We start from the raw sequence: 21,898 nt of genomic DNA on the forward strand, positions 1-21,898 counted from the left end.
TGCCCCATAGAGAAGAGGCTACCAAGGGTGACTTTGTTTCTCATACTGTTGGAAAACAACTTGTCAGATGGGGCAGTGTTACAGAATCCTGCTGCCATTGACCTGGCCATGAAGTGGTCACAAGAAAATGACACAATTTTAGCAATGATGCTTGCTGGCCAAAATAGCAGCGGTGGTGGTGGTAGTGTTCTGTGGAGTTGATTCTGACTCATAGTGACCCTGTATACGGTTTCTGAGGCTGTAAATCTTTACGGGAGCAGAAAGCCTCATCTTTCTCCCATGAAAACAGCAGTAGTTCTGCCAAATTCTAAATCTTTACCTTCCAACTTCATCTGATTGAGGGAACCTAGCCTAGGACCAATAGCTGCAAAAGAGTGTATGAAATGTAGTTTTAACTTTACCTTTCCTTTATTATGTTGTTATTATTGTCATTGTGGAGACCTGGTATGGCACTGTAGGATAAGCACTGGACTGAAAGGTCCATTTGAACCACAAGATTGGCGGTGCAATCTCACCAGCCACTCCTTGGAAATCTTATACAGGGTTGCTATGAGTTGGAACCAACTTACAGCATTTAAGCACAACATAATTGTGTGTTGTCAAGTCAGTTCAGACTTATAGTGACCCTATACAGGCTTCCCAAGAGCAACTAGTGGGTTTGAACTGCCAACCTTTTGGATATCTGTCCAGTGCTTATTGTACTGTGCCTCACTAGGGTACTCTGTATTATAGGAAGATACAAAGGACAGTAGATTCATTTTCTGAGTTGTAAGTCACAATCAAGACTGCCTTTCATAAGAGTTTAGGACCATAGTCTATGTACAAAAGATAATGGAGGGCTGTCTGTCTCTAATTATCCACCTTCCCTGCTTGTCTCTGCACACCCCACACTCAACTCATACACATACACACATAGCAACCTGCTTTTATGGGCTCCCTCATGTGGTTTTTATGCTATGATAATGCTGGTGGTTGTGTGCCACCGAGTCGGTTCCGTCTCATAGAGACCTTGTATAGGATTTCTGAGGCTGTAAATCTTCATTCAAGCAGGAAACCTCATCTTTCTCCCATGAAGAAATGGGTAGATTTGAACTGCTGCCATCAGCCCAGAGCTCATGTTCTGGTATGCTACCAGGCTCCTTTTTATATCATAACGGAATACACAGAGCCACTGTACCAAAAGGAAGTGGTTGATGTTCAACCATTTCAAGAAGTAGCATATGATTAAGAGCCAATGATATTGAAGGAAGAAGTCCAAGGTACATTGTAGGAATTGACAAAGAACAAGGCACCAGGAATTGATGTAATAAAAATTGAAATCTTTCAAGAAAATGAGGTGGCACAGGAGACACTCACTCAGCTCTGCCAAAAAATCTGGAAGACAACTATCTGGCCGACTGATTGGAAGAGATCAATATTTATGCCCATTCCAAAGAGAGGTGACTCAACGGAATGTGGAAATCATCGGACAATGTCTTTGATATCCCATGCAAGTAAAGTTTTACTAAAGGTAATACAGAAATGGCTGCAAGCATACATCGACAGAGAACTTCCAGAGGTTCAAGCTGGATTCAGAAGAGGCCATGGAACAAGGGATATCATTGCTGATGTCCGGTGGATCTTGGCTGAAAGCAGAGAATATCAGAAAGATGTTTACGTATGCTTCATTGACTACGCAAAGGCTTTTAATTGTGTGGATCATGAAAAGCTATGGACAACATTGAGAAGTATGAGTATTTCAGAACACTTAATTGTACTTCTGAGAAATCTGTACCTGGACCAAGAAGCAGTTGTTCGAACAGAACATGGGAACACTGAATGTTTTAAAATTGGGATGTGAGACAGGGTTGTGTTCTTTCACCATACTCATTCAACCTGTATGCTGAGCAAATAATACGAGAAGCTGGGTTCTATGAAGAAAAATGTGACGTCAGGATTGGAGGAAGACTCATTAATAACCTGCGATATGCAGATGATACAACCTTGCTTGCTGAAAGTGAAGAGAACTTGAAACATTTACTGATGAAGATCAAAGAGCACAGCCTTCTGTATGGATTGCATCTCAATGTAAAGAAAACAAAAATCTTCACCACTGGATCAATAAACAACATTCTTATCAACGGAGAAAAGATTGAAGTTGTCAAGGACTTCGTTCTGCTTGGATCACCTATCAACACTCATGGAAGCAGCAGTCAAGAAATCAAATAACATATTGCATTAGGCAAATCTGCTGCACAAGACCTTTTTAAAGTGTTGAAGAGCAAAGATGTCAGCTTGAGGACTAAGGTGTGCCTGACCCAAGCCCTGGTGTTTTTGATAACCTCAAATGCATGTGAAAGTTGGACAGTGAATAAGGAAGACCGTAGAAGAATTGATGTTTTTGAGTTATGGTGTTGGAGGAGGATATTGAAAGTGCCATGCGCTGCCAATAGAACCAACAGATCTATGTTGGAAGAAGTGCAGCCAGAGTGCTCCTTGGAGGCCAAGACGGCCATCAGCTCACGTACTTTGGACATATTGTCAGGAGGAACCAGTCACTGGAGAAGAATATCATGTTTGGTAATATGTAGGGTCAGTAGAAGAAGAGGAAGACCCCAACGAGATGGATTGGCAAAGTGACATCAACAATAGTGAGGTTGGCCCAGGATCAGGCAGTGTTTCGTTCTGCTGTACATAAGGTCTCTATGAGATGGTACTGACTCGATGTCACCTAACAACAACAACAACAACAACAACAACAAGGTAAATCACTACTTCAGGACAGCAGTGTTAACCAGGTTAAGCTTGTGCTTGTTTCATCTCCTGGCCATTCAGCTTTGGGAGTTGCTTCATAGGAGATAGGGAAAGGGTTTCTTTGAGTGCTTTGCTGTTGATTTTGCAGCAGAGGTTGGAGTTTTGAGTTCTACACTTGGAGGGTCTTAATCCAGCTGTACAGTCTCCTGGGAAGCTGTAAAGGTCTCCATTTCAGAGATTTGACTGACCTGTGCATTATTGTTGTATTCTATGGAGTTTATTTACTCATAGTGACCCTATAGTGCAAAGCAGAACTGTCCCGTAGGGTTTCTAGGATGTTAACTTTACTGGAGCAAATTACCAGGTATTTCTTCCATGATGGGTTTGAACTTACATCTTTTTAGTTAGTAGTCAATCCACTAACATTTGTGTCACCAGGACTCCTTTCCTGGGCTCTTTACCTGAGCATTAATAAAACCTGAATATCTCTCTGGTGAGTTACATGTGTCGCTGGAGCTAAGAACCATGATTCTAACCAATTAGAATGGAAAATTATCTGTCAATATGGTTCTTAAACTATAGCACCATCTGGATTTCCTGCTGTTGTTGTGAGGTGCTGTCTAGCTGGTTCCAGATCATAAAAGGATTTGCACAAAAGTAGGGAACACTGCCTGGTCTTAAGCCATTCTCACAGTCCTTGCTATTTGAGCAATTGTTGCAGTCCATCTCATTGAGGGTCTTCTATTTTTTTTACTAGCCCTTTACTTTATGGATCATGTTGTCCTTCTCCAGGGACCTTCCCTCCTAACAACATGTCCAAAGTACATGAGACAAAGTCTTGCAATCCTTGCATCTAAGGAGGATTTTGACTGTACTTCTTGATGACAGTTTGTTTTTCTGACAGTTCATGTTATATTCAGTTTTCTTTGTCCGCGTCATAATTAAAAAACATTGGTTCTTTTTTGGTCTTTCTTATTCATTGTCCAGCTCTCACATGCATGTCAGGTGATTGAAAATGCCATGTCTTTGGTCAGGTGCACCTTAGTCCTCAAAGTGGTGTATTTGCTATGTAACACTTTAAAGAAGGATTTTGCAGAAGATTTATCCAGAGTAATGTGCTGTTTAATTTCTTGACTGCTGCTTCCATGGGTGTTGATTGTGAATCCAAGTGAAATGCAATCCTTGATAACATCACTTTTTTTGTGTGTTTCATGATGTTGTTTATTGATCGAGTATGAGTCTTTAAACTTTTTGCTTTTTATGTTGAGGTGCAATCCATGCTGAAGCGGTAGTATTCTTTGATTTTTATCAGTTAGGTACTTTAAGTCCTCTTTACTTTTAGCAAGCAAGGTTTCATCCTCTGCATCTCACAGGTTCTTAATGAATCTTTCTCCAATCCCCAGACTGTGTTCTTCACACAGTCCAGTTTCTCAGATTATTTGCTCAGGTTACAGATTCAATAAATAAGTTGAAAAGATACAACCACGAAACACATCTTTCCTGAATTTAAACCACACAGTATCCCCTTATTCTGTTTGAATGACTGCTTCTTGGTCCAGGTTCTGTATGAGCATCATTAAGTGTTCTGGAATTCCCATTCTTTGCAATGTTAATCATAATATGCTATGATCCATACAGTTCAGCACATTTGCATAGTCAATATAATACAGGTAAACATCTTTCTGGTGTTCTCTGTTTTTAGTCAAGATCTATCTGACATCAGCAATTACATCCCTCATTTCATGTTCTCTTCTGTATTTGACTTGAATTTTCAGCGGTTCTCTATGTACTGCTCCAACTGTTTTATAATTATCTTCAGGAAACGTTTACTTGCAGTAAGAATATTGTTCAGGACTTTTCACGTTTTGTTGGATCACCTTTCTTTGGATTGGGCACAGTATAAATCTCCTGCAGTCAGTTAGCCAGGTCTGGTAGTGGTCTTCCTAATTTCTTGGCATTCATAAGAAAGCACTTCTTGAGCATTGTCTTCAGTGAAGCTTGGACTTCTTCAGAACATCAGTGCCAGTGTTTCTTCATCATATTGCTACCACCTGAAACAACTGATTGTCAACCAATTAATTTTGGTTCAGTCACGTGTGTGTGATGTTTCCTGCATTGTTTAGTATGTTGTTCATTGTTGTTGTTAAGTGTTGTTGCTGTAGAGTTGGTTCCGACTCGTAGCAACTCTTTATGTGATGTCTAAGGAGCCCTTGGTAGATTTCAACCACCGCTGACATTTCAGTCAGCAGTCCAGCACTTATCTTAGTATTGCAACTTGAAGCAATATTAAGCAGTTCTTTGAATTTGATAAATGTGGAGTGTGTTCTTCCCTTTTGGTTTTCTAGTCCAGGTGTTTGCATACTTCATTATATTCTGAATATATTGCAGTTGTCACTGGGCATCCATAGTGATTGATTCCAGGACACCTGCAGACGTCAAAATCTGATAATGCTCAAGTCCCTTATATACAATGGCATGGTATTTGCAGATAACCTATGCACATCCTCCTGTATATTTTAAACATTTAGATTACTTGTAATAACTAATAGCAATGTTGTTGTTGGTGGTGTACCGTGGATTCAGTTCTGATTCACAGTGACCCTCCATAGGGTTTCCAAGGCTGTAAATCTTTATGGGAGTAGAAAGCGTCATTTTTCTACTGTGGAACTGCTGGTAGTTTTGAACTGCTGACCTTGAGGTTAGCAGCCCGATTCATAACCATTACGCCACTTGTTGTTGTTGTTGTTGTGAAGTGCTGTAGAGTCGGTTCCAACCCATAGCAACCCTGTATAGGGTTTCCAAGGAGCAACTGGTGAGCTAGAACCACTGACCTTGCAGTTCAAATGGCTTTGCAGTCTGGTGCATTAGTCCACAGCACCACACCAGGACTCCACTAGGGCTCCTTAATATCAATGTTAATGCTATATAAAAAGCAATTTAAGCTTCCTTTTGGCCTTTGCAGGATTAATGTACCAGTTAATTGCTTTTTAGGAGCCTTTTGTTATTTTTGGTCCACGTTTGGTTGAATCCAAGGATGTGGAACCTGTGGCTGCTGAGCACTAGCTGTACCGTCTTCTTGAGCTACACTTTGAAATCTCCTGGTCAGCTCTTTTACTTAATTGGCTCTTATATTCACTTGAGCCATTCTATGTTTAGAAGCAAGTTTCAGAGTTACTTCTGACATGCAGTTTGGTCTTTTCTTTCTTTTAAATGACCCTTTACTTTCTTTGTATGATATCCTTGATGTGATGCCACAACTTGCCTGTTCTTCAGTCATTAGTGTTCAATGCATCAAACGTATTTTTGAGCTGGTCTCTACATTCACATGGGATATAAGCAAGGTTGTATTTTGGTTGCCCTGGGCTTGTTCTAATTTTATTCAACTTCAGCTTGAATTTGCATATGAGCAAATGAGTTTCTGTTTTGCTTTTAGCTCCTGGCCTTGTTCAGACTGATGCTATTGTACTTTTCTATCATCTCTTTTCACAGGTGTATTTAATTGGATTCTTTTGTGGTCTATCCAGAGAGGTCCATGTGTATAACTGCCGTATCTGTTGTTTGAAAAAGATATTTGCAATGAATATGTTATTGATTTTGCAAAATTCCATCATGTGATCTTCAGCACCATTTCTTTCACCAAGGTCATATTTTCCAACTATGGACCCTTTTTCTTTATTATCATCAATAATTATCAGTGCATCTTCAATACATGTTTGATCAATTTCAGACTGCAGAAGTTGGTAGAAATCTTGAATTTTTTCATCTTTGGCAATAGTGGTTGGTGCATTAATTTGAATGATAGTCACATTAACTAGTCGTCTTGTAAGCATATGCTATTATCCTATCACTGACAGAATTATACTATAGGATAAGTCTTGAGATGTTCTTTTTGACAATGAATGAGAGGCCCTTCCTCTTCAATTTGTCATTCTAAGCAAGTGGACTGCTTACAGGGCTTGTTAAAACACTGATTACTGTGCCCACACCACCCCACCACCACCCTCCACCCCCTAACATCCCCAGTATCTGATTCAGTACTTCTGGGTACAGTGTGACAATTTGCATTTCTAAATGTTCCTTGATGCTGCTGCTGCACCTCAAAGCAGAGGCTTTGGGAACCTCTGATGTAAAGGAAGTTAGCCTTCTGGCAGTTGGTATCTATCCTGGGATTGCCTGGTGATGTACTCCAGTAAAGATTGCAGCTTAGAAAACCCTGTGGGGCTGTTCCACAGTGTCACATGGGTCACTATGAGTTTAAAGCAACTTTGATAACTGGAAGGCATCCAAAATGAAATGGAATGACATCATGCTTGGTTAAGTGGCGGGTCAGTGAAAAAGAGGACTATCCCTAACAGGATGGATTGATACAGTGGTAGCAGCAGTAGGCTCAATGGTAACAAATTGTGGGATGGTGCAGTACCAGGCAATACTTCATTCTGTTGTGCACAGGGTTGCTGTAAGCTGGAACTGAATTGACTACAACTAACAATAACAACAAATGATGGCTTATTCACGCTGTTGTAGTTGATGTTTATCTTGTCAAGCTGTAGTACTGTGAACATACAGTCACTGAATTAATCTGAAATTTTGCTCACTCACTCAATGCCATCGAGTCATTTCCTACTCAGCGACCTTGTATAAGATTTCTGAGGCTGTAAATCTTTATAGGAACAGAACACCTCATCTTTCTGTCACGGAGCAGTTTCATCTGCCAACCTTGTGGTTAGCAGTCTGGTGCTTATCCTGTAGCTCCACCGATGTCTTCCTCAAGTTAATGTTGTTGTTGTTGTGTGCCGTGGAGTTGGTTCCGACTCATAGAGACCCTGTATAGGGTTTCCGAGGCTGTAAATCTTTACGGGAGCAGAAAGCCTCATCTTTCTCCCACGGGACAGCTGGTAGTTTCGAACTGCTGACCTTGGGGTTCACAGCCCGATTCGTAACCACTACGCTACCAGAGCTCCTTTCCTCAAGTTAATAATGGTAGAATTTTCAGGTAATGGAAAAAATTATTGTGTAGTGTTTTTCTGAATTTAAGCCTACCTCTTCTCTTAAACTTGGGCTTAGTGCAAAATGTTATTGGATTGAATAGATAGCTTTCCTTTTATTTAAATATAAAATAGTAATATTTCATAGTCTTCTGCAAAGAACTCCTTTCTTTCTTAGAGTTTCGGTGTCTAGCAGTGTTTGAAAATCAACTACTGAATTTAAAACTCTTGTTATAAAACTTTATTTTAATGCTACAGTCTTTTTATAAATGGTAATTCAGAAAAATAATGATACAGAAAATCCGACAAGTAGATGATAAGAATAGTAAATATTGTACCCTGTGTGTATATAAGAAAAATATATATATAGGTAATTAGATCCCAACCTAGGAGTGTGCTGGCTCTGTATAGTAAACACTGGACTTCAAACCACAAGGTTGTCAGATGGAGCCACCAGCTGCTTTGCAGGAGAAAGATAGGACTTCCTGCTTCCACAAAGGTGTATAACCTCAGAAACCATGTATGGGGCTGTTATGATTTGAAACAGACTCGACAGCACCTAACAACAACAAAAACAGCAGTTTCCAACTTACTCTGTATTTGAGAAAGAACCTCACAGACGGCGCTCTCAATTTTCTAACTTAAAACCTCTTCCCCTTGCCCAATCCAGAACCTTGTACAAGTTGGGGTTACTACCTAAACTGACAGAATGCCAGCTGTGTCCGTTTTTCTTTTGAATGCGTGTATTTTTTTATGTATGTATTAAAATACACCTGTAAGTTTATATGTAATGTTTCGAACCCCCTAAAGAAAAAGAAAAATCGAATTTATAAAGATACTAATAATAGGCAACAATAATGAAAACTGAAAAATAGAGAGAGGCATTCAACTTAAGTCAGAATCAATTTAAGACGAAGTCCCATTCTTTTGGAGACAATCTAAAGTTTGTCTTGTAAAGCCCAAGAAGGAACTGAGGCTAACAAGTTGTTTGATGAGAAGTATGCTTTCTGAGCTGTTTCTCGAATTGGCTTTAAAACAGTGGATGCATTTTTCTGCCTCCGTTTTCCTAGTGTATAGTACATTCTGAGTAATGGTTTGCCAACAGGTAGAAGGCATCTCGTGATAGTTTCAAAACACTGGCATTTCCAAGTGTAGTTCTATGCTGTCTTTAATGAAGCAATACAGTGTTCATCCATCATTTCAAATGACCCCAAAAGAAGAAGATAAGAATGGAAGGTAGAAGTAGAAATGGAAATTCTAAGTAATCTCAAAGTATTTGAGGGTGGGTAGTAATGGAGTTCTGGTGTGGCTATGTAGGTTAAGCACTGGACTGCTAACCACAAGGTTGGCAGTTCAAACTCACCAGCCAGTCCTTGGAAACCCTACATAGGGTCATTATGGGTTGGAGCCGATGCGACAGCACTTAACAACAACAGTAAATGGAATTATTAAGAAGATTGATGGTAATTTTTCTGAAACTATTGCTTTCTGAGCCAAAATTACTACCCCAATTTCTGTGACATAGACTCTGATTTGTAGTGACCCCATGCATATCAGAGTATCAGAGTGGAACTATGGTTTTTGGAATTAATTCACCAGGCCTTTTATCCAAGGTGCCTCAGAATGGACTTGAACCTCCAACTTTTAGTTAGTAGCCCATCATGTTAACCCTTTGCACCACCCAGGCAATCCACGTTGAAGTTTTTTATTCTGAACTAGAAGTGTGCTCAGGACTTAACATAAATTTCAGTGGGTTCCTAGGAAATTTAATGTGATTATGAATCTTTTGCTATGCTAGGAACTTTGGATCTGTTTTTCACAATTAGCATTAGTGGGGCTAAGATAGCAGAGGGGATGATGAGAGAGGATGACTTTAATGTCATTTAGTAATTTGGTGAATGATTTTGAAGACCCATGTACATGAATAATTTTTTTTTAGAAGGATCAGCACCAAATGGGTCCCTATGAGGTGGAGGTGAAAGATCCCAAATGTCCAACTTTTCCAATATGTTATAGCACTCCATAATCCCTGATATCAGTCACCACTCTTCCCCTCCTTCATGTCCCAGCATTCTGCAAAATGCTGCAATATCTCACAAAGCTCACAGCTTTCAAGAAAATGGCTCACACAATTGCAGAGTCTGACAAGTCCCAAATCCATAGTTCAGAGGTCAATCTGGAGGCTTCTCCTCCCTCACTTAGTCTCAGGACTATGCAGACCAGACAATAGACTGTTGATGCACAAAGCAGTAGGAGCTGATGAATCAGGCAGATAATAGGCCACGAATCCCTGAAAGCCAGTGGAGATGAGCCAAATACAGGATCCAGAGCAAGAGAGAGAACTTTGCCAAAGCATTCCTATGTCCTGGACTCACACTGTGCCCCAAGGAAATCTAGGAGTGATTACTGGAGTCACACCCTCTAGTAAGGTGGGGACATCCTTAATCTTTGTTGTTAAATGAGGTTTCCAAGTAGTAGCTAGTGTATTTGAACTGCAGACCTTGCAGTTGGTATATCTTACAGAGCTTCACCTTAATGCTTACTCCTTGTTGTTGTTGTCAGTGCTATCATGTCAGTTCCGACTCATAGCAAACCTGTACACGACAGAACAAAACACTGCCCATTCTTGCACCATCGTCACATGTGTTGTTAGGTTTGAGCCTATTGTTGCTGTCACTATCTCAATGCATCTTGTTGATGGTCTTCCTGTTTTTTGCTGACCCTCCAGTTTGTCAAGCATGATACCCTGTTCCAGGGACTAATCCCTCCTAATAACATGTACAAATTTGGGCAACAAAGTTTCCCCATCCTCACTTCTAAGGAACATTCTGACTGTACTTCTTCCAAAACAGATTTGTTTGTTTTTCTGGCAGTTCATAGTGCTTTCAATGTTCTTTGCCAACACCATAATTCAAATGTATTGATTCTTCCACAGTCTTCCTTATTTGTTGTCCAACTTTCACATGAGTATGAGACAATTGCAAATACTGTGGCTTGGGTTATACTCACTGTACTCCTCAAAGTGACATCTTTGTTCTTTAATACTTTAAAGAGGTCTTGTGTAGTATGTTTGTCTAATGTAATATGTCATTTGATTTCTTGACTGCTGCTTCCATGTGTGTTGATTATGGATCCAAGTCTTTGACAACTTCAATCTTTTCCCTGTTTATTATGATGTTATTTACTGGTTCAGTGGTGAAGATTTTTGTTTTATTTACATGGACGTGCATTTTAAGTCCTCTTCATTTCCAGCAAACAAGGTTGTATCATCTGCATATCACAGGTTGTGAATACTCATTCAGGTTCCTAGTGAGCACAATTAGAGTTCTAGAATTCCTGTTCTTTGCAGTGCTTTTCGTAGATGGTCATCATCCACCCAGTCGAATGCTTTTGCATAGTCAGTAAATCACAAGTAAACGTTTTCCTGGTGTTTTCTGATTTCAGTCCAGATTTAGGAACATCAGCAATGATAGCCCTAGTTCCCCATCCTTTTCTGAATCCTGCTTGAATTTCTGGCAGTTCCCTGTTGATGTACTGCTGCAACCATTTTTGTATTATCGTCAACAAAATTTTACTTGCATGTGATATTAATGATAATTGTTCGATGATTTCTGCATTCTGTTGGGTCATCTTTCTTTAGAACGGGCACAAATATGGATCTCTTCCAATGGGTTGACCAGGCAGCTGTCTTCCAAATTTCTTGACATCAACAAATATGTGTTCTCAGTGCTGTATCAGTTTGTGTTGAAAGAGTTCAATTTGTATTCCATTAATTCTTGGAGACTGGTTTTTTCCCCATGTTTTCAGTGCAATTTGGACTTCTTCCTTCAGTATCATTGGTTCTTGGTCACATGCTACCTCTTGAGATGGGACATTGACCAGTTCTTTTTGGTACAGTGACTCTGTGTATTCCTTCCATCACCTTTTAATGCTTTCTGCATCATTCAATATTTTGTCCATTGACTCCTTCAATATTGCAAGTCAAGATTTGAGTTTTCTCTTCAGTTTTTCTGTTTGAGAAATTCTGAGTGTATTCTTCCCTTTCAGTTTTCTAACTCCATGTCTTTGCCCATTTCATTATAATACTTGACTTTGTCTTCTTGAGCTGTCCTTTGAAATTTTCTGTTAGTCTATTTTACTTTCTCATTTCTCCCAGTCACTTTAGCTTCTCTGCACTCAAGATTTTAGAGTTTAGCTGCTCTACACTGAAGTTTCAGAGTTTCTTCTGACATACATTTTTGTCTTCATTCTTTCTTGTCTTTTTAATAACCTTTTGCTTTCTTTGTATATGATGTTCCTGATGCCATCTGACAACTCTTCTTGTCTTTGCTCATTAGTTTCTAATGCATCAAATATGTTCTTGAGATGATCTCTAAGTAAATTCAAGTGGGATATACCCAAGGTCATATTTTGGCTCTTGTGGACTTGTTTTAATTTTATTCAGCTTCAGCCTGAACTTGCATATATGTAATTTATAGTGTATTCCACAATTGGCCCCTGGCCTAGTTTTGGCAGATAATGTTGAGTTTCTTCATCTTGTTTTCCCACAGATATAGCCTATTTGTTTCTTGTGAATTCCATCTGGTGAGATCCACCTTTTATGTTGTTGAAAAAAGGTATTTGCACTTGACACATCTTTGGTCTTGAAAAATATGCAATCTTCAGCTTCATTTCTATCACCAAAGTGATATTTTCCAACTACTGATCCTTTTTTGTTTCCAGCTTTTGTATCCTAGTCAAATGCATCTGGATTGCGTGTTTGATCAATTTCAGATTGAAAAGCTGGTAGAATTCAATTTCATTACCACTGGCTTTAGTGATTCTTAAGTAAATTTGAATAATAGTGATATTAAGTCATCTTCCTATAGACATATGGATATCATCCTATTACAGACAGCATTGTAATTCAAGATAGAGCTTTTTTTTTTTGATAATGAATTTGATGCCATTCCTCTTCAACATATAAATATATGGCTGTTTGATCCAACATGACCAATATCAGTCCATTTCATCCTAGGATATCTATCTTTGTGGGTTCCACTTCATTTCAACAGCTTCCAAATTTCCTAAATTCATACTTCATAAATTCCACTTTCCAATTATTTATGTATGCTTACAACTGTTTCTTTTTACTTTATGTTGTGCCCCATCAACAAATGGTCCCCAAACCTTTGTTCCATTCATACCATTATAGTCAATTCTACTTTGAGGAAGCAGTTCTTCTCCAACTTGAGGGGCTCATCTTCTGGCACTATATCAGCCAGTGTTTCAGTGCTATTCATAAGGTTTTTAGTGGCTAACCATTCAGAAGTCATCCACTTGTTCTGTGTAATTTTAGTTTGGAAGCTCCACTGTAACCTGCCTACCATGAGTGACCCTGCTGGCATGTAAAATTCCAGTGGCATAGTTTACAGGCTCACAGCAACACATAAACAGCCACAGTATGACAAGCTGATAGAGTAAAGTAGACTGTGTACTTCTCATTCCCACATTAATCCTTACTCCTTAGTTCCACTTTGTTGTTGTTATTATGTGCCGTGGAGTCAGTTCCTATTCTTAGTGACCCTGCATAGGGCTTTTGAGGCTGTAAATCTTTATGGGAGCAGAAAGCCTTATTTTTCTTCCGCAGACTAGCTGGTAGTTTCGAACTGCTGACCTTGAGATTAGCAGCCTAATTCGTAATCACTACGCTACCACGATGCATATCAACCCTGTATAGGGTTTCTGAGGAGTTCTGATGAGTTTGAATCACTGTCCTTGTGGTTCAAGCTGACCTTGTGGTCCAGTGTTTATCTTGAAGTACCACACCAGGACTCCTATTCCTACCTTAATCCTGCCTCATTAAGAGCTCACTTCACAATGGGTCCACAATTACAGGTATAGAGAGTAGGATTTATAATACACCACAGAATGGAACAACATAGCTAGAACGGCTGTAATAATTAACTGCCCCGCACCTTTATCTCTCTTTTTCTCCCTCTCTTCGCCCCCTTCCTTCTCAGTTTCTCTCCTCCTGTTATAAGCCAGGTTACCCTAATCACTTAAATTTATTTCAGAATGTACATGAAAGAAAATGAACATCTTTAGATAAATAATACAGACAATAATGTTGTTATTGTTTTTAATTGTCAGCTCACAGGTACTACCTAATCCTGCACCATCCTCAAAGTTGTTCCTGTGTTTGAGTCCATTGTTGATACCATGCCATTCATTCTCTTTGAGGATCTACCTCTTTTCCCCTGATCCTCGACTTTATTAAGTCCTTCTTCAGGGACCAGTCCTCTCTGATAACGTGTCCAAAGTACGGGAGCAAAGTCTCACCAGTCTTGCTTCTAAGGCGTATTCTGACGGCTCTTCTTCCAACACAGATTTGTTTGCTCTTCTGGCAGCCCATGGTAGTTTCCGTATTCTGTGCCAGTACTATGTAGCTCAAATGCAGATACCATTTGCTCTAAGAGCTTTCGTGTTGGCCCGTTTTTTAATTAAGCACTTTATATAATGAATTCATTTCACCCTTCCCTCTGTTCAGACTGAGAAGAAGGAGAACTTGCTTAAAGTCATACAGTCAGTAGATTTAGATGTCAGGTCAGCTCTCCACTCCAGTCAGATGCTATCTGTTGCATAATGAAGAAAGCATCAAATAGGTGATGGATAATTTGGGGTCTGACTCCAGCTCTGACAACACTTAGACATTTAAGCTCAAACTGGCACTTAGGGAAACTTTTGGGGAAATAATTGATCCTTTCTGAGCTTTGATTTTTCCCTTCTGTAAAATACCCTACCTAACTCTTGGATTTGCTATAAGAATCCAGTAAGATAATAGATTTGCTTAGAAAACTATGACGTATTCTGTGCATGTTGTTGTTGTTAAGTGTTGTTGAGTCAGTTCCAACTGATTGTAACCTTATACACAATAGAACAAGACTCTGCTCGGTCTTGCACCATCCTCACAATTGTCATTATGCTTGAGTCTAGTGCTTCTACCACTGCGCCAGTCTATTTCGTAGGGTTGTCTTTCCCTTTTTTGCTGACTTTCTACTTTACCAAGCATGATGCTCTTCCCCAAGTACTGGTCCCTCCTGATAATATATATCCAAAGTATGAGAGGTGAATTTTGTCCATCCTGGCTTCCAAAGTTCATTCTGGCTGTATCTTCCAAAACAGATTTGTTTGTTCTTCTAGCAATCCATGGTACTTTTAATATTCTTCTCCAAAATCATGACTCAAATGCATCAATTCTTCTATAGTCTTCCTTATTTATTGTCAAACTTTCACATGCATATTGTTGTTGTTGTTAAGTGCCGTGGAGCCGGTTCCAACTCATAGCGACCCTGCATAGGGTTTCCGAGGCTGTAAATCTTTACAGGAGCAGAAAGCCTCATCTTTCTTCCTTGGAACTGCTGGTAGTTTCGAACTGCTGACCTTGCAGTTCATAGCCCGATTTGTAACCACTATGCTACCAAAGCTCCTTACATGCATATTAGGCTACTGAAAATATCATGGCTTGGGTTAGACACACCTTAATGCTCAAATATGTCAATATTCATTATTCTGGTACTGATAGTGTTCCACTGCTATTCATAAGATTTTCAGCGGCGAAACATTCAGAAGTAGTTTACTTCTTCTTCTTCCTGGTCTGTCTTAGTCTGGAAGCTCAGCTGAAACCTGTCTACCATGGGTGACCTTGCTGGTATTTAAAACACTGGTGGCATAGCTTTCAGCATCACAGTAACATGCAAGCAAGCCACCACAGTAAGACAAAATGACAGATGAATGGTACTTGTTAGATTAGGTGACTTGGTTTGTTAAGTATTGTTTCTTGAATGTCCTATTATCTTTGTGTCACTGTGGGTTTTGTTGTTGTTTATGTGTGTGTGTGTGGTCACTTTTGCCCTAGAACTGTGAGTTAAGAAGTAAAGCCCTGGTATCTTTCTCTTGGCATAGTGAATTAGCATTTCCCAGGGAGGGCCATGGCATAGTGAATTAGTTAACTTTTAAAGAATGTTGCAAAAACCTTTGGGAGACATGTTTGATTTCCACTGGCTTCACATTTGGGAAATAGAATTAAACTCAAAATCAACCCAAGATTGATTCCTATGAAGCGGAGGTCAGACATGCTTCCACCCTACAACCTTCTTTACCCTTTTCTGACACCAACCGTTCTTCCCACAGCACTGGCTGCTTCACCTCTGGGTTCAATAATCCATTGCAATGGCCTCATAGAACTCATAACAATACTCATGATTATGGGGTTTGTTAGGGAAGCGAACAGGATCAACAAACAACTCAGGATGCAATAGTTCTCCAGTCAGGAATGCCTCTTCTCTGCCACACTGAAGACATGCCTCACTCTCGTCTTTGGTTTCTCAGCTATGTAGCCCCTTGGCCTCTGCCCCTCTCTCTCTCTCTCTCTCTCTCTTTGCCATCTTTCTCTCTCTCTTTCTCTCCAGGCCATCGCCTCTGCTGTCGCCACTTTTCTAGGTAGGATTCTCACACTCCACTCATCCTCTTCCTTCCTGATGTTACTAGGATCTTCTTTTCCTGTATCTGAGATGGTACCTTTTATGTCTAACTGGGTGGCAAAACTACCCAATGCCAGCTTAACAGTCCTGTATAATTTAATCACTTGGTGGAAATTAAGACATTGACTAGAAAAGCCGTATCAAGTAAATTCAGGGTACTGCAGAGGTGCTCCTGAGAGATCACATTGTAGAAATTTCCCTTTGCTTTTAAAAGACAACCCAACTAAGAACCTAAGGCCAACCTCTACCTTTTAAGGAAGTGTTACTTATGGACTGTCATGAAATGGGCAACTCTTACTCTTACCATGAGGGATGAATTAGCCCTGCTCTTTAAGAAGATCATCACGTAGATTTTCACGCTGCCCCCATCTTCACCAGCAGTATTCTTTCCACCATGCCTTTCACAGAATACACTACAGAGGGACTCCTTTCTTAACAGATAATTGGTACTGTCAGTCATAGGTTGTTAGCAATCTCAGTAAAGAACACTAAATAAGTCAGAATTTTAAGGAGATTAAGATTTGATATGAGTGAAAAATAGCATTGGTGGTTGCAATTACTTAGGTAATATTTAAAGTGTTATCAGTCTAGCTTTGAGGAAGAAGCCGACCTACCAATGGCTTCCAGAAAGACCACCTCTCCCATTCCAGTGATTAGTAAATAAAATTATTCCTGATGTGGTGGGCCAAGGAACTCAGGCAGTTACATACTTAAGAGACAGAGAACCCATTGTCCAAAGATCTCAGAAAAGTCTTTGCAAACACACAGAAGGGATTTAGAACAATTTGCATAAATCTCCCCTTGGATAGCGACCTGGCTTTAGTGTTGGGGTGGTTCCAGGAACCCCTCCTTGGCTGTATCATGAGGTGACGCTGTATTTGGTGAGAATTCAGCCTCATGATGATTTTTGCCAGTAGGATTGGGTGATGTGTCGCTGAATAAGCCCACTGTTTGGTTGCACATAAGGGCCCTTTTGTGTTGACTAGGGGCAGCCATGTTCAAGTTTGTCTTGCCTTTTCCCCAGTGATGTTTTTGGACTTTGTGGCTTGGAGAATTAAGCACAACACCTATTCTGAGCTAATCTGTCAAATTTTGCTGTTGGAAGGTTAACCACAACCCCTTGTGTATCTAGAATGTGAAGAATGATAGTCAGACCTGTAGAGACTTTTGATTTATTGGATTAAAAGTTTGGAGAGGGGAGGAGGATAGAGAAAACTTCTTTGCCACAGCCAAGTAACTAGGTGTAGATGCCTGTTCAAGGCAATTGCCTTCTGTTTGCTAACATGACTTGCCTAGTTCGTTGAATCCGTTAAAAACTATGTTCTGAATTCTTTTAAAAACTTTGTTCTCTTGCATAGTTAATAAATAAGCTGTACTGTTTTATTTAATATCCCCTTGTGAATGGGTCACTCTAGAATGTATTTAAAAATCACCAGGTAGTCACGAATCTGTTTCAACTTTTCTTTCTTTTCCCCTTCTTCCTTCTAATTTTAATGATATACATTAAACAGTAGATATTAGGAACCTTCACTACCAGTTTCTTGTACAGAATATTATCATTCTAGAAACCACATAAAGAGTCGGATTTCAGATCCAAGGAGTAGTATATGCACTGGGGAAATTTGGTGCATTAAGTACAAAAATGAAACCCACTAATTTCTAACTTGGAATTTTATTTTCTTTTAGTGTGCTGATTTGATTTCTTAGCTTTGTTCTAAAACTATAAACATTTTTATGTTGATTTGTAGGTGGCTTTAACCAAGAGAGCAGATCCAGCTGAGCTAAGAACAATATTTGTGAAGGTCAGTATAAAGGAATCTATTTTATTTCTTGTTTAATTTGTATTCTGTACCTTTTAAAGATTATTTTCAGACAGCTCTTAATTTCATTGTTGTAGTTTTGAAACAGTCCAAAAAAGTATATTTACTGAAGGCTTAAGAAAGAGATCCTTTACATTTTACGTCTGCTTTTTAAAACACATAGGAAAATTGTAAGTGATTGTGAGGGTAACAGTTTAAAGGTTAATTTTTTTTTTTTTCTGGTCTCACATTTTGATATCAGGTATTGGAATGCAGCTGTGTAAGGATTTAGTCTTACTACCCATTTACCTTTTCCGGATTGAGCTGTGTCATTTGATGATAATATCGTTTTTTTCCTCCTAAGAAATTCAAAGGTGTTTGTAAACATTTCAGGAATGCTCCATTCATCCAGAGAGGACGATCCTTGTCTCTGGTCATTATCATCATCATCATCATTTTATTACAACAATGGTGTCCTGTGAGGAGGCGTCAGTATGAATAATATAGATACTATATCACAAAGGAAACCATACATGGTCATTTCCTGGGATTCTAATTCTATTATCTGCTTGGTGTGTTTATTGAGCAGTGAGTGGGTAATATACTATCAGTCTACCCCAGATGGTGCATTCAACTACCAGCTGAAAAGGATGATGGTTCAACCTCACCCCCAGATGCCTTGGGAGACAAGCCTGCCAGTCTGCTTTCAAGAGGTCATAGTCGTGAAAACCCAGTGGACTGGTCCTACTTTGCACAGTTCGGCTCGCCAGGAGTTGGAACTAACTTGGCAGCAACTAACAACCACAACCTTGGCTACTGAACCGTTGAAGCACTTTTATGTTAGTCAACTGGTGTTTAAGGACCCAAGGGAGAAAAAATCACTTCTGAAAGGATAAGGAAAAACAAATACCTGAGCCTTTTTTAAGATTCCAAAAAGATAGCTCTGCTATACAGAAAGAGAATTGAAGCTTTAAATGAGAAGGTTGATGCTTTACTGCTCTGTAATGAATATATGGCTTGGAAAGTTACTAATTCTCTAAGCCTCAGATAAGTCATCAAAATTATTAAAGGAAATTGAGACATAAGAAAATTTGAACACTGCTCTTGTTTTTTCAGACTGCAGTGCTAGTTTGATGATAAGAAATGCACAGCAACTTTATCTTTTAGAGATGTGCACCACAGTATTTACAGGTGAAACTATAATAGCTGGGGTAACTTTTAAATAATCCAGTTTTGGAGGAGCAGAGAAATTGAACGGGCAGTGTAGTGATAATTTTCAAAAATGATAAAAAGGAACATTGGGCTTATTATACTAGTCTGTCTACTTTTGTATATGTTTGAATGTTTTCATAATAAAAATTATATAAAAAGTTGAAAATTGTCAATGAAATAACATACGGTCTGCATTAGATGTTGATTTACCTGATAGATTTTCTCAAAGGACACAGGACAAATGAAATTTAATAATTATAACACAAGAGATACAAACACTCAAAATAATATGGTTAAACATAGGGTAGTTTGAGGGAAGGAAGAAAGAGTTAAATATAAGGTTTGGATTATACATAGAAAAGCAGGATTCTTTAAAAATCTTTTTTTTTTTTTTTGAAGCCCAGAAAGGACAATATACAAAGATTCTAATGTAGAAAAGGATTCTGGAGAATGAGGATCCGCAAAGAAAACATTTGTTTCTTACCTAGTGTTTATTATTGGGCCCACTGTGGTTGAGACAGGGTGTGTATGCAGAACCATAGAGAGTTTTTAGCATGTGTACTGAAGTTATATTACTACAACTTTAGTATAATATAAAACTGTAATGATATAATTCCAGATGACAGTTTTGGAAGAGCACCCAAGTGGGTTATTGCCAAAGAACCTAGACAAATAAAGGTCATTAACTTGAACTGCAGAGTCATAATCATTTGCTGAACCCAGGACCTGTGTGTTGAGTCTGTTTTCTAACTGAATACGAATTGTGGACTTCCTTCTGATGGGCAGTGAGAATAACTCACAGGGTGTCCCAATAGAGGGGACGCTCTAATACTCACTGGTCTGTTGGTATGAACCATTGGAGAGGCTCCACGTAAAGACTATCTGTGTCCACCTTCTGAGGCTCATGGCAGCTGGTAGGACTAGGTTAAGGTCACTCTCAGTAGATATATTGTTGTTGTTGTTAAGTGCTGTGAAGTCGGTTCTGACCCATAGCGACCCTGTATAAGGTTTCCAAGGACCAGCTGGTGAGCTTGAACCACTGACCTGTGGTTCAAACGACTTTGCATTCTAGGAAACATGGAATGTTAGAATTCTATGGAGAGTTTTGGGCAGCAGCCTATCTGGTGTCTGTGCAACTGGTCTGAAGATTGTAGGTGGAATCTTTTATTGGGTCTATTTTTTCGTTTGATTTCTCACTGCCCAGCATGACACACCAACCCTGGGATGAGTTTGGACTACGTACGTGGCTTTTAGTGAGAGTTCTATAGGACTTAGAGTTTGAAGAAATGCAAGATGTAGGGAGAGCCGGCATGCCTGAAGAAAACTGTGATCAGCAGTTTGTGGAAGGGATTGAGGATCTGGCAAAGGTTCTGGTGACCTCACCAGGCCTGGAGAGTGTGGTACCAACACAAATCCCCCCCTGGCTCAGCCCCTGAGGATCTTGTGTTTACCATCAACCACAGACATTGTTGAGGTGAGGAGAAGAATGGGGAATTAGGCACCGTCAGAACTGTGCCAAGCACGTCTCCATCCTGACTGGGCTGTTAAGTCTGGATCAGCAATAAGCATTCTGTAAACTTGTATATATTTTGCTAATTTTTTGTTGTTTTCCTAATTTGATTTTTTCCCTAATGTAAATTCCATGTGAAATATTACACACTTCTTCTCTTGGCTAAATTCTAGTTGATTACAAAAATGTTTTTTTTTTTGTACGTTGAGGCTGCTGGAGAAGAGTTTTGATAAACCCTTCTCACCAGATGTGTGGGTAGCCAGGGACGTGGGTCAGCTCTGGACATCAGAGAGAGCCAGAAAAGCTGCAGTAAATAAGGAAAAAAGGGACCCAGAAGATGGAAACAGGCCAGGATCTGGCATTTTATGTTGTTGTTTTTTCAGAAGCATTAAGATCAATTATACTTTTTCTTTTCTTTTTTGTTAAAAGATGCTTACTATGCATTAGGGGTATTTGGTAACTCTATAGGATAAGCACTGGACTGCAAACCACAAGGTTGGCAGTTTAAGCCCACTAGCTGCTCAGTGGGAGAAAGATGAGGCTTTCTGTTCCAGCAAAGATTTAAAGTTTTAGAAACCCTACATAGAGTTGCTATGAGTCGGAATCAACTCAACAGCTTTAGTAACAACAACATTTTTATTGGGTCTATTTTTTTTTTTTTATCTCTTACTGCTGCTTGACAGTCATATGGTTTACTATGCCAGGAATGACAAATTCAAGAGCAATGGTGTTACATTCATTGTCAAAAAGAACATTTCAAGATCTATCTTGAAGTACAATGTTATCTGTGCTAGGATAACATCTATATGCCTATAAAGAAGACCAGCTACTACAATTATTACTCAAAATTACACACCAACCACTAAAGTCAATGATAAAGAAACTGAAGAATTCAATCTGAAATTGGTCAGACATGCAGTCAAGATGCCTTGATAATTACTGCTGATGGAAATACAAAAGTTGGAAACAAAGAAAGGATCAGTATTTGAAAAATAAGGCTTTGGTGATAGAAATGACGCTGGAGATTACATGATAGAATTTTACAACACCAACACCTTCTTCACTGCAAATACCTTTTATCAACAACAAATGAGGACTATGCATGTGGACCTTGCCAGACAGAACACACAGGGATTG

General features: G+C 39.3%; 1 protein-coding gene across 1 annotated transcript in view; it reads left to right on the forward strand.

Moving 5' to 3' along the window:
• The window catches only part of SLC25A13 (solute carrier family 25 (aspartate/glutamate carrier), member 13), a 273,994-nt gene that overhangs the window by 27,478 nt on the left and 224,618 nt on the right, over positions 1-21,898 (forward strand). The window contains exon 2 of the mRNA XM_006834264.1: positions 17,989-18,042. Within this exon, the coding sequence (XP_006834327.1) occupies positions 17,989-18,042 (54 nt within the window). The remainder of the gene's footprint in view (positions 1-17,988; positions 18,043-21,898) is intronic.

The sequence above is a fragment of the Chrysochloris asiatica genome, unplaced genomic scaffold, assembly GCF_000296735.1.
Source record: "Chrysochloris asiatica unplaced genomic scaffold, ChrAsi1.0 scaffold00010, whole genome shotgun sequence".
NCBI classification, from domain to species: Eukaryota; Metazoa; Chordata; class Mammalia; order Afrosoricida; family Chrysochloridae; genus Chrysochloris; species Chrysochloris asiatica.